The following is a 14,205-nucleotide window of genomic DNA, read 5'->3' as shown; positions in this document are numbered from 1 at the left end:
ATCTGTAAAATCCTTGTCAAAACAGATAAATTCCAACTTGGTGCTTACTAAATCTGACGTCCACTTTACTATTATTATTATTATTATTATTATTATAAGTGGTAGTAGTAGCAGCAACATCTGGTTGCTGTCTGCTGTGAAATGGAAGACTTTGCAATATTTAGCTGTCAGCTGGCAGAAACGTTAGCATGCCAGGTGAAATGCTTAGTGGTATTTCATCTGTCTTTACGTTCTGAGTTCAAATTCCGCCGTGGTCGACTTTGCCTTTCATCCCTTCAGGGTCAATAAATTAAGTACCAGTTGTGTACTGGGGTTGATCTAATCGACTGGCCCCTTCCCCCAAAAGATTTCAGGCCTTGTGCCTAGAGTAGAAAAGAATATTTCACTGTCAGTCTAGATGGCAGTAGGTAGCAGAATTATAAGAGCACTAGACAAATAGTCCTGGGGTATTTATTTTTGTTCTGAGTTCAAATCCCACTAGGGTAGGCTTTGTCTTTCATTCTTCTATGATCAATAAAATAAGTAGCAATCAAAAGTGGTTTTGTGCTAATGCTAGAATTCCTTATAATTAACTTACATGGAGTTAGAAAAATCCAGAGAACAGCTGATTCTGAGGAATGCAGAAAGAAGAGACCAAGTACCAAATATCCGAGCCATTAGAGGGTTAACTAAACAAAAATAGAAGAGAAAGACCTGTGGTCAGTAATGAAGCAATTCTTGAAGGAATTAATCTGACAATAAAGTTTTAGGATAAGTACAAACCATAATATTATTTTCATTTTCAGATATTATGTTTTGAATGACTAATATGAATGTTAGATTCAAAATCCAACAAAACTCTGTGTGTGTATGTGTGTGTGAGAGAGAGAGAGAGAGAGAGAATTTGCATGACTATTTTGAATGGTAGATAAAAAGTATAACAAAACTCTGTGTGTGTGTGCATACATGTTTATGTGTGTGTATAAGTTTACAGGTGACCTGGCCAGTATGGGGATGGCTGTAGTAGATACTTTGAGTAGAGGTAAGTTCATGGTAAACCTCTTTTCAATAGCTTCCTTTCTCTTTCATTATGAACAACCTTGAGAAGGACAGCTTTGATATACTGGACAGCTTAACACTGCAACTTTGGATACCTTTTGCAGTGTTCCTTCTTCCAAACAAAAATACCAGGCCTTTGGTTTCTTTCTCATCCTTACTTTTGCTGCAGATATCACCTTACAGATGTAAGCAAACCTCACTCAAACCAGTGTGAGGACCTGCAAAGTTCAGGGGTGTTTTCCCTTGTCCCTTATTTTTAACTTATTAAAAAAAAAGTTTTTGTTAACTTCCCAATTTGGTCTCCATTAACATCACATTTCATGCATGAGTAAGCAGTTTCTAATAATTCAGTGATTCAGTATTGGAACCTTGGTCTTAAGTCAGGTTCTTACCACAAGGCTAAATCTGGAAGTTAAGAATCATGATGGAAACTGTTTTTGTATACGTTAGTCATGCATGAAAAAATTCTAATTATGTAACAGGGTGAAATTTACCTTTGTTAATAACAATGCAAGGTGTTTGTGTATGTGTGTGTGTGTAAATGATGTGGTGGTGGTAGATCGCCATCGTTTGATGATGAAGATTCAGTTGTTTATTCAATTGAATTACATGCTCAGTCAATGAGCATATAAGTAGCTGAGTATTCCAGAGATATGTGTGCTCTTAAAGTAATCCTGTAACTCAGTGTGTGACAATGCTGTATCTTTTGAATTATAGGTTCAACACACCTCAAGTGAACTTCTTAACCATTCAACAATACTGCATCTACACACACACACACACACACGGGCTCATCTAGAAGCTAAAACAATGCAAAGCACATTGTGACTAGCAATGCATAACATCTGATAGTCTGGTCAATCACATGCGCAGGAGTGGCTGTGTGGTAAGTAGCTTGCTTACCAACCACATGGTTCCGGGTTCAGTCCCACTGCATGGCGCCTTGGACAAGTGTCTTCTATTATAGCCTCGGGCCGACCAAAGCCTTGTGAGTGGATTTGGTAGAAGGAAACTGAAAGAAGACCGTCGTATATATGTATATATATATATGTATGTGAGTTTGTGTGTGTTTTTCCCCCCACCATTGCTTGACAACTGAAGGTGGTGTGTTTACGTCCCCGTAACTTAGCGGTTCGGCAAAAGAGACCGATAGAATAAGTACTAGGCTTCCAAAGAATAAGTCCTGGGGTCGATTTGCTCGACTAAAGGCGGTGCTCCAGCCTGGCCACAGTCAAATGACTGAAACAAGTAAAAGAGAGTGAGAGAGTATATATATCCAGTTGTAGAAACTCTGCCAAATTAGATTGGAGCCTGGTGTTGCCATCCGGTTTCACCAGTCCTCAGTCAAATCGTCCAACCCATGCTAGCATGGAAAGCGGACGTTAAACGATGATGATGATGATGATGATATATATATATATACGTTATACTGTCATATTGTTTCCAACATAGGTACCAGACTTGAAATTTGGTGGGGATTAGTCAATTAAATCAACCTCAGTATTTGATTGGTACTTTCGATTATTAACCTTAAAAGACAGGCATAGTTGACCTTGGTAAGATTTGAACTCAGAATGTAAAAAGCTGGAAGAAATACCTCCAGGCATTTTATCTGAGACTAATGATTCTGTCAACCCATCACCCTTATAAACTCAGTTGGTTCCCCTTTTCAGCACACATAGACCAAAGATCTAAATAATCATCATCATCATTTATCATCTGTCTTCCATGCTGCCATGAGTTGAATGGTTTGATAGAAGCTGGCAAGCCAGAGGAATGCACCAAGCTCCACATGGTCTTTACAGCTGGATGCGCTTCCTAACACCAACCACTTTACAGAGTGGACTGAGTGCTTTTTAGGAGTCACCAGCACCAAGGGAGCATTCATTCACAACCTTTCTGCTATATATGGTAGGCTGCTTACATGTAGCAGCCAAATCTCCTTCAAATCACACCTGTCATCTTAAAAAGATGAAGAACACATCAGATAACATCGTCTTATGGTATCACTAAAAATACAGGATGGTCATGGTTGGAATGCATTTGAGGATAGAGTCTGCTTGATCAAGATTGATCTAGGACTAAATGAGTTCCGTTTGCACACCTAACAGACAAAATTCAACTTAGTAACTCTCAATTTTTTCAGATTCACTATATCAACTGTTCATATTTTACAGCTGTGTAGCGTCATATCTTTTACATTATACTTCGTTTAATCTCTGTTTGTACAGAGATAGAGAATAAACTTTGTTTTCAACAAAAATATAAATTCTTTAAACTATGTCTTCCATTCACATAAATAGTTCCAGTACATTTGATAGTGTTACTTGTCAAAACAGTAGTTTCGTCTTTTCTTGATAGATCTAACGAACTAAAAAATTTGGTTGCTTAAGCAAGATGATCGAATGCATTCCTGCATTTTTAGTGATATTTATGGACTATATTATCTAATGAATCCTTCACTTTTTTTTAAAGATGATGGGTGCGTTGTGAAGGAAATTTGGCCATATCTAACAGGTCGTCCTTCTACAGATGTTAAAAAAGGATATTTCATATTTATGTAACCTGTCGTATTAAAATTATCTCCCTTCCATCCTGAGAGCATGTATTTCATATTCAGTTTTACAAATCTCAACTGTCCAAATTTATCTTGTATAAACATTCAAATATCTACGCTATCTCCAAATACAGTGCTGTAATATAACCCGAAGAGGTGCAACAATTGCTCTCTGACCTCACGTACCACTTCTGTAACCGTTCTCAGAATGTACGGGCGAACAGAAATAGGCTAGACAATAGACAGGTTGTAATCTGTCCAGACTGTCACACTGCACTAAATACAATTCATCACAACATGCCAGAAGTACAGTATGGTTTTCAGTTAAGAGAAGACATGGTATAATTGGGATAATGAATCTGTGGCTCGTACCTCGTCGTTTGCGCGACTACCTGCAATGCAACAAGGGTACTCGACAAGGGCTGATGTGGCTACACAACTATCTCCACCGTCACGAATCAACATGGGAAGCCTCTCTCTACAGTCACTTGAGATTTCCTAGAAATAACAGCTATTGTCATAAAAAAAAGAGGACACATTGGATAATGTAGTCTTAGATATGTAAAGTCTAAAAGGGGAAAAAAAGAGGCTGGGCGGCTACAGCTAGATCATCTTTGATAATCGATCTGCTGGATCATGAATGATCTGGGTAAACAAGAACCTCAATTGTCATTATCTGTAGGTTTCTATAGAGCAACGTTAGGGATGACTAATGCTATAATGATATCTATTATAGTCATATTCGGTGACGAGAGAATCGTTCTGGTATGATACTAGTCACTATTCTTGGAGCGCATTGTAGAACTCAAGTAGTATCAATTCGGTCACGAACTGGGAAGATCAACAATCCAGGTTGTTACAACTAGGAAGATCAACAATCCCGGTTGTTTGATGTTTCCATAGCTCAATTGGCATTCATCGCATACAAACAGCAATAATGAGCGATTTTATCATAAGTCAGTGATTGCTACTCTCTTTCTCTCTCTCTCGTGTGTGTGTGTGTGGTAATCGTGTAGAGCACAAGGGCATGTACTACGAGGGAGCCTCGAGATACTGGCAATAGCAGTTCAAACTCCTTCAAATTACAAGTGAAAAAAGGACACTTTGGCTAAGGTAGTCTTAGATACGACAATAACTGGGAGAAATAACAGGACGGTCGTGGCTAGAAAGACATTGTCCATAGTTTTGCACTGTCAGCGAGGACCTGGGACTAAACTAAAAAAAAAGGCATGTACAAGAGATTATAAAACTATACAACGGATGTATTAGCACTTGGACACTGCCACCACAGAGTGTGCGGATATAATATATATATATATATATATATATATACACACACACACACATGCGCGTATCTCGAAGAGTACGACTACATCGTGTTACGATACAGGTGTTGTAACAAAATCAAATGGTAATTCCAATAGGAATTATATTACTATATGCATAGAAAATTTCATTAAAAAATATTCATTTTTCTGAAAGTTATGACCTCCCAAAGTCTGGCGGGTAAAACCCTGTAGTTATGCCAATTGTAGGACATGTTTCACATAGTAACGTGTTGTGCATGGCAACCCATAAAATTCGTGTGACTGGGGGAACTTGCTTAATTAAGCCAAGCCGAAAACGAGCTAACAACGTTAGGTGTTTTATAGTTATTTTAAGATCGGTATCTTTAGTTGTTAACTTCAGGTCAGCCCTGAGAAATTCGTTTTATTTCTAGGATATAGTGTATCCAGAACTACATTATTCTATGTGTCCTTTTCTGCGACGATATAATACAATTCGAGGAATTTGACTAGCTCTTTTTCGCAGATGAAACAACTGCGAAGAGGTTCTATAGCTGGCTCGCCGGTCTGTTATATTTCCGAGGTTGACTGGTCTTCATTTTCATCCTTCTGAAGTTGATAAACTAAGTACTAATATATTAAATCAATTTATGCAACCAAATAAATCTTCTATTTTATCAAAAACGAAATCATTATTTGGAAAACACATAACTACATGTTTAATATTGTGTGTATTTATTGCTCCTATCGTTATCTGTGCTGATATATTTGCTGATCTGTGTGTATGTTAGTGTCTCTTCATATATGATTTGTGTAAATATGTGTTCTATCTGATTATTAACGAGCTCCAATTCTGTTCTGATCCAGCAAACTATAATTAAAGGATTTCCAACTGTGGTCATACTGTATATTTTTTTCTTTTCAACTATATATTGGACTGTGCTATATCATGTCATTCTTTTTTTTTTTCAGATAGTATAGTGTGACTTGAGTGGTTTCGTTGCTATTTCTAGCAGGCAGGATGACCACGTAGAAGCGCTCTCATTGGCTCGTTCGTGTCTGATCGTGTATATTTGTGTATTTGTATGTTTGTCTATGTATTTAAGTAGGTGTGTGCAAATATGTATGCATGTGTGTTTGTGTATGTATGCATGTATGAATGTCAGTATGTATGTACAGCTTTTATTTATGTTTTGTGTTGCTTCTGTTTCATTTTCTCTCTATTTATTTACCTGAGCCTGTTGAATTCGTGTAGATGGATTTATGAAGAAATTTCATATCGACGAACGACTGCATACCATTCGCAAACGAGATGAGGGACATCGCTCCTAGCCATCCGCGCAGATAATTTAAATAGACTGACTGTGGCGGAGGACTGCTTTGTTTTCGAGGAACATTTGTCGACATCATTGTATTTTGACGCCTGAGCAAGAGACTTTCAAATGGGAGTTTACCTTCCATCTGTTAATGCTTCGCTTGAGATACCTTTAACACGCACCTACATCTGCGCTTCTTGTTATCTTCACTAAATGGAGAGCGTGTAGATTCTCAGGAAAAAGGAACCAACTTAGGTATATTTAATTTTAAGAAAAATAAAAGGTACTTTCGCTTATCCTGTGGTATTTTCCCTGCTTCATTTATCTTTATTTCTGTCGCTTAATCAATCAATCATTCAACGATGCGTGCGTATGTGCGCGCGCGCGGTATTAGTGTGTTTGTGTGTGTGTGTATGTGTGTGTGTGTAAAAGCAAAGATCTATAAAAAGACACGTCTTCCGCACGTTGAGTGCACACACACTCCACACAATTCTCCAGGTGATGATGGAACGGCGGAAATAGCAAGAAATAGTAATTCCCGCTGGAAAAGTTGTCAAAATACCATAAGTTACAATATGTATGATCCAAGTATCTATTATAAACAGACAGATTACTAGAATTTCTTTTTCTCTCTCTCTCACACACACACAAACATACACACCACACACATGTACGCACACACACACACATACACGCTTTCTCACTTTCTCAGAGATAGTGGCGATAACAAGCTTAGTAGCTCAGAGCTAAACGAAAATGCGGCATCAATTGAGCTTTGCTTCCCCCCTCACACACACAAACACACACACACACACACACCTCGTTAGACTGCAGCCTGTGGAATTGCTTTGCATGTACCGGGAAATAAAATCTCTCTACCTCGACAAATATCAAAAATCTTATCGGTCAATCCTCTCCCAAAACAAGCTACGGGATGCGTTTGTCTCTCGAGCCAAAACAAAAAAACAAACAACGTTTTTCTATCATCGCCTTCCCCCACCATCATGTTCCCTCCACCCCTATCAGCATCGCTTCGCTGTCACCACTATATTCACCATCTCCTACACTCCACACTACCACTACCCTTAACACCACCGCCGTCTTCATCATCATCATCATCACCATCAGCAGCAACATTACTGTCATCATCATTCCTCAACTCTACTACCTCCACCACACACCGCCGCCGCCGCCATCACCAACACCAACACAACCAGCGTCGTCGTCGTTGTCGTAGTAGTAGTAGTTGCAATCGTGATGATGATGATGATGATGATCGTGATCATCATCATCATCATCGTCACAGACCATTGAGGCGGGGGCTTCTATGTGGTTGTCTACGTTCTAATAATAGCAAAAAAATCTCCCTCAAATCACACCTTGGCATCTCACTGCTCTGATACACAAGTCGATGATATGGTCATGATTGGAATACCGTTGATCATAGGTCGTCCTCTAGTGTAGGGTGGGGAGCAACTATCATCACCATTATCACCATATCCACCGTCACTACTGTAATTACCTCCACCACCACCACCGCCACCATCAACAACAACAAAAACAACATCGCTATCATATTTATTGTATTCAGTTTTATTTAGAATTGTCATGGTTGACTGAGTCATTAGAATCATATCAATCAAAGACAGTCTGTGGTTTAGATTCCATCACTGGAGCAAAGACACTATTTAATCGCTCCAAACTACCCAGCCATTAATTGGTACCATGTGTAGGCACATTTTACTATTGTAACACAGTGGTATACTCAGGTTGTATTCTATGATAACACTAGATCTGTGGCTCTGAAACTGACAAATGTATAATCACTACCGCGGGGGGGAAAAAATAAATGAAATTTTTGTCTCCTTTCCTTTGTTTTTAACGAAAAAAGCAAAATAGAGTTTGTATCCATATGGTACTTTCTTGGATAATTCTAAGCTGCTTAAAGCCATCTTAGTTACTAACCCTATTGTCTTTGCTTCAGTTGACTTTGAAAATAATGAAAAATTTGATCAAATGGCTCATGAGTGGCTGTGTGGTAAGAAGCTTGCTCCCCAGCCACATGGTTCCGGGTTCAGTTCCACTGCGTGACACCTTTGGGCAAATGTCTTCTACTATAGCCTTGTGCTAACCAAACCCTTGTGAATGGATTTGGTAGACAGAAACTGAAAGAAGCCCGTCGTCATCATCATCATCATTGCTTAACATCCGCTTTCCATGCTAGCATGGGTTGGACGATTTGACTGAGGACTGGTGAACCAGATGGCTACACCAGGCTATATATATATATATATATATATATATATATATATATATATGTTTGTGTGTCTGTGTTTGTGGCCTCCCCCCAGCATCGCATGACAAACGATGTTGGTGTGTTTATGTCCCTGTAACTTAGCAGTTCAGTAAAAGAGACCAATAGAATAAGGAGTATTTTGTAATCCACTAGCTAACACAGGGAGTATCACGTAACATTGACATACACTGAGTATACAGTAATACATGAGCATACAGAGGAGTATATGTAACACACAAGCATATACTGTGAGTACACTGTAATATATTGACATACAGATGTGTACTGCAATCCACTAGCATATATAGACAGTATATTGTAATACACTAATATACACAGGGAGTATACTGTAATATACAGGCTGTATCCTGCAGGAGTCTAGCATGCTTTTCACTCATTTCATATCTGAAAAACTGACTTACTCCAGCACCTATACATAAAAGGCTGGAAAGCAAAGGAAGTTTTTCAGTGAAAAGCATTCATAATAATCCAGAATAACTTGGTTGATCCATTTGGATTATGTTAATTAAATCAGGGTGATTGTTGACATGAAAGAGTTAGAATGCCTTTGGTATCTGGATCAGGGCTGGTTTTAAGCCAATTTAACAGATTTGTTCAAACTGAGCCCTGCACCAAAAGAGGGCCTCAAGTACATGCTCGAGTGGAAGATGCTATGATGAATTAAATATTTCCTAACATTTCTATTACTTTGATGATTTACTCAAACAATGCTCGTAACTGTTGCATCAAGTGAAAGCAGTTTTTTCAAAACTACAACTGATTAAAACACACTGATAGTTAACCATTTCACAAGACAGATTTTATAATTTGGCAATACAATCTATGGAAAATGACATCATTAAAATCATTGACTTTGAAATGATTCACAAACAGTATATTAGTAATTATCTTGAGTTATAATAAAACATTAACATTTTCATAAGAGCTTTCAATTTTTAGTATACCATTGTGGTTAATGGAGTCTCAAGCCCTCAACACTTTTTGGTTGGGACTGGTGTACTACACAAAGCATAAAACATTAATCTAAGCTTTTGTAGAGTAGAGGGCCCCTACTGACAATTCTCTAATTGGGTCCTACACTTCCTAATGATGGCCTTGATTTGGATGACAGGGCTAACATGTCACTCAGTCCTTGCGTGTCTCTACCAGAGTCAACTCTGTTGCAAGTGTTCAGACCAGACTTCAGAAAGCTGTACGAACATCTTTTTTTCTGCAGATATGATTAACTTACAGGTGTTTAACCCTTTTGGCCATTGCCAGTACCGCCTGACTGGCCTTCATGCCGGTGGCACGTAAAAGCACCCACTACATTCTCGGAGTGGTTGGCGTTAGGAAGGGCATCCAGTTGTATAAACTCTGCCAGATCAGATTGGAGTCTGGTGCAGCTTTCTGGCTTGCCAGTCCTCAGTCAAATCGTCCAACCCATGCTAGCATCGAAAGTGGACGTTAAACGACGACGATAATGATGATGATGATTACTCTGTCCAATTGTAAGCTTATTTATTCATATTGTTTTGAATTTAATCATGCATTATCTTATTTCTTTATTGCCCACAAGGGGATAAACATAGAGGGGACAAACAAGGACAGACAAAGGGATTAGGTCGATTACATCGACCCCATTGACTGGTACTTAATTTATCGACCCCGAAAGGATGAAAAGCAAAGTCGACCTTGGCGGAATTTGAACTCAGAACGTAAAGACAGATGAAATACCGCTAAGCATTTTGCCCGGCGTGCTAACGTTTCTGCCAGCTCACCACCTTAATCATGCATTATCTTGTAGCTTTGAAATTTAGATGATGTGATTGTTAATTTAGAGTATGTGTGAGAGGCCAGATCCAGCCAGCTTGAACATAAAATAAATAGAATATGTGGGTTAAATATGGCCAGTTTAAATGTTAGCAGTTTAAGCCAGTCACTATTCTCTCTCTCTCTGACTGAGAGAGAGAGAGAAAGAGAGAGAGAGAGAGAGAGAAAGAGAGAGAGAAATAGAGAGAGTATGAGGGTATTGAGGATGTATTTTTCCTCTTAATAATTTATATAAATTCAGTAATTTATTTAACATTCATTTTCCATGATGGAATAAACTATAAAGTGGCATCAAATGTAGTGTGCAAGAGAGAGGACTGCACCAGTATGGTCATGTGATGTGTATGGACGAGGACAGCTGTGTAAAGAAGTGCGAGTCTCTAACTGTGGAGGGAACCTGTGGAAGGGGTTGGACGAGGATGACATTGGATGAGGTGGTGAAATATGACCGTTGGCTGTTGAGTTTCACAGAGGCGATGACAAGTGACTGAGACTTCTGGTGATTTGCTGTGCTTCAGAAGACATGTTAAGCTAAGTGAAATTGTGTTCGTGGCCAGTGCTGGTGACATGTGAAAGGCACCCAGTACACTCTGTAGAGTGGTTGGCATTAGGAAGGACACCCAGCCATAAAAACCAAGCTGAAACAGACTGGAGCCTGGTACAGCTCTTCAGTTAACCAGCTCCAGTCAAACTATCCAATCCATGCCAGTTTGGAAAATGGATGCCAAATGATGATGATGAGCATTCATTTAAGGCAGAATTTTACAGCTGGGTGCTCTTGCAGTCACCAACCATTACTAGTTTGATAAGTAATAACATAAAAGATAATTATCTATTACGGCATTATATGTGTCTATTAAAACTAACAGACATATTAAAGCAATTATTATATAATAGTAATTGCCTGTTGTAACAGGAATTGCTCCTTATTATATGTGTCTGCTGTAACTAATAGACCTATTCAAGCAAGAGTTCTGGATTTCAACTCCCACCCCATTCCACCCCCACTAGTGCCACTTTGGCTGCTGTTGTTTAGCACCACCACCACCACTATCAGTCTCAAACCAGTAGATATATCCTCAAAGGTATCCTTGCTGTACCTATTTGGTTCTTCTTTCAGACAGTATATCTAGGACTGAATATTCCAATGTACCCTTCCTTTTTAAACATGGTTGAGTGTTATTTGAAAGCGATTTGGTAGCTATTTCTTTCAAGTTGAGAGATCACATAAAGGTTCCCTCAATGGCCCTGAGAAGTTACCTACTGCCAGCATTGTTACCCCTCCACCTCTTTTTGCTAATAAGAATGGAAAAGTATTCTCCATGGCAGAGTTCATCTGCTGCATTCCGTCATCATTTAGAACAAACAGCCACAGACAAAGAATGCAGTCAACTCTTGTGGTTGTGCATGCCATTATTTTGACATGATTTCCACAGCTGGATACTTGTCCCATCACCAACCACTTTACAATGTTGATTTGGCTCATTTTACCATAGCATAAACATTAGAGAAGTTGTCTTGGAGAGAACATTAGAGTCCTTTTTATGCTATGTTGTCTTGGTTTGCTTCTTTTGATGGGGGTTTTTGCAACTGGATGCCTTTCTTAACAAAAACCACTTTATGACATAGATGAAATGCATTTTATTGTTCCACCAGCACTAGAAAGCTTGTCTGTCAGGATAAAACCTCTTCCTCCTACAGTGACAATTTTTATTTGAAGTCACTGCTCTCCTAGACAGATTGATTTTTGCTGCAACTTGCAGAGTTCATGTCTCCTCTATAGAGTTAGGTTGAACACTTTTCATAAGCAGTTGGGGTTTATTTAGATTATCCAATTTCCTTGACAGGTTGTCTTTGTGACAGCTGTGAAACCTTGTCTTACTCTTGACACAAATGAGTATCATCAGGTTGTATCCCTTATGAGGGGTACTGAGATGGTACTGAGATTGTTTCCATGAGTGAGTGAGGGAGCATATAGCTGGGAATTGAGGCTGTCTTTATGGCACAAGATGGGGTGGATGCATGTGTCTTTTACCAAAGCCTTAGATTAGCCCAAGTCTTGTGAGTAGAATTCAGTTGATGGAAACTGCCATGGTATCATTAACTCTTTGGTAACCAAATTTCTCTTCAAATAAACCACTTTTATTTTAATTAATTTTGAAAATAATGAAGAATTTAGAAAATGACTTTGTCATTTATTTTGGATCACTTTACAGCAGGAAGTTTGTATCATAGGACCAGAGATGGTCACACAGGTTGGTATCAAAAGGGTTAAAGGCTTTGCTGAAGCCAGGAGAAGTCACAGACACTCATTACTGGGTGTTATATTCCTGTAGCTGAAACAACTGCAAGCTAATGTATGTAATTATGTAACTGGTTCTTTCCTCGTTTATTAATTAGTACTCTCTCTGTCACTTTATATCCTCCTCTTCCTTCTCTTCATCATTATCACCATCATTTAACTTCTACTTTACAATACTCACTTGGACATGATGGAATTTGTCGAGGCAACTTTTCTTGCAACAATCAAACACTGTCAAGGAAAGGCGACAGTAACACACTCTCACACACACATATACATACATATATACATACATACATACACACAACACATAAAAGGCATCTATTCCAGTGACATGTAAAAGACACTTGTGCTGGTGACACATAAAAGGCACCTGTGCCAGTGGTGTGTACAACACATCTGTGCCAGTGATACCAAAAAAGGGCATTCATGCTGGTGACATGTAAAAGGCACCCAGTACACTCTGTAAAGTGGTTGATATTAGGAAGGACATCCAACTGTAGAAACTAAGCCAAACTAGATGACTGGAGTCTGTACAGCTCTCCAGCTTACCAACTCCAGTCAAACTGCTTAACCCATACTAGCATGGAAAAATGGACGTTAAATGGTGGTGATAATGATGGTGATATTTATAGTACTGGTTTCAATCCTTTTGACTTTTCAACGAAGAGTATAAAACAAAGGTGGAAAAGAAAAACAATCAAATTGAAGAAAAAAATGAAATGAAATGTTTTGTAAATATTTCCATAGTCTTCAAACAAGCAGGAAATTTTCCTTTTTTCTGTGTGTCTCTCTTTTCCTTTGTGAAGGCTCGGTAGACAACTGGCTTCTTTCAGTTTCCACCCACCAAGTCTACTCACAAGGCTTTGGTCATTCCAGGGCTATAGTAGAAGACACTTGCCCAAGGTGCCATACAGTGGGACTGAACTCAAGTCTACAAGGTCAGGAAGCCAGCTTCTTAACAACACAGCCGTGACTTTTATCTAAACTATATTCAACATTAAAATAGAGAACAGAATCATATTCCCAAATTTGTTGATCTTTTCTTGTATATCCATCTCAATGAATATGTCGACCATGTACCTTGTGTACATTATAGTTTTGGTATGATTTTATTTTCCACATTGGCCATGTTGGACATTACAAATTTGGCCAAGAGTAGGAAACCCATTACAATCCTATCTTTCATCATCATTGTCTGGAAACCGTTCAGCGACGTGCAACCAAGAGAATAAATACCCTCCATCAGGCATTTGCCATATTCTGAACACCTTAGTTCCCTGGGTATGGATACATTGAAACTCCGACGTCTGGCAGCTGACTTGGCAGATGCCAATAAAATTATTAACCATCTTACTAACAACAACTCTGAGCACCTTTTCAAATTCCACCCGTCTAACACCTGTGGACATGTTTACAAAGTCAGAAAACAGCACAGCTCCCATGACTTTCGGAAACACTTTTTCACGCTAGGAGATGCTGAAGTATGGAACAAACTGCCGGCATTGTTTGTTAGTTGTCGGAGCACTGCATCCTTCAAAACTTCCAATGCTTCCTGAGACTCGCCAACACTACAC

At 38.9% G+C, this 14,205-nt stretch overlaps 1 protein-coding gene across 1 annotated transcript in view; it reads right to left on the bottom strand.

Moving 5' to 3' along the window:
• Positions 1–6,552, bottom strand: part of LOC106876702 (ergosterol biosynthetic protein 28 homolog) — a 15,882-nt gene extending 9,330 nt beyond the window's left edge. The window contains exons 1-2 of the mRNA XM_014925363.2: positions 6,114–6,552; positions 578–668 (exon numbers count right to left, since the gene is read on the bottom strand). Of these exons, the coding sequence (XP_014780849.1) occupies positions 578–668; positions 6,114–6,342 (320 nt within the window). The 5' untranslated portion in view covers positions 6,343–6,552. The remainder of the gene's footprint in view (positions 1–577; positions 669–6,113) is intronic.
• Between the last annotated feature and the right edge of the window lie 7,653 nt (positions 6,553–14,205).

The sequence above is a fragment of the Octopus bimaculoides genome, chromosome 11 (assembly GCF_001194135.2).
Source record: "Octopus bimaculoides isolate UCB-OBI-ISO-001 chromosome 11, ASM119413v2, whole genome shotgun sequence".
In the NCBI taxonomy this organism is placed as follows: domain Eukaryota; kingdom Metazoa; phylum Mollusca; class Cephalopoda; order Octopoda; family Octopodidae; genus Octopus; species Octopus bimaculoides.
Note: the sequence above shows the minus strand (reverse complement) of the source record. Positions and strands in the feature narration are given on the sequence as shown.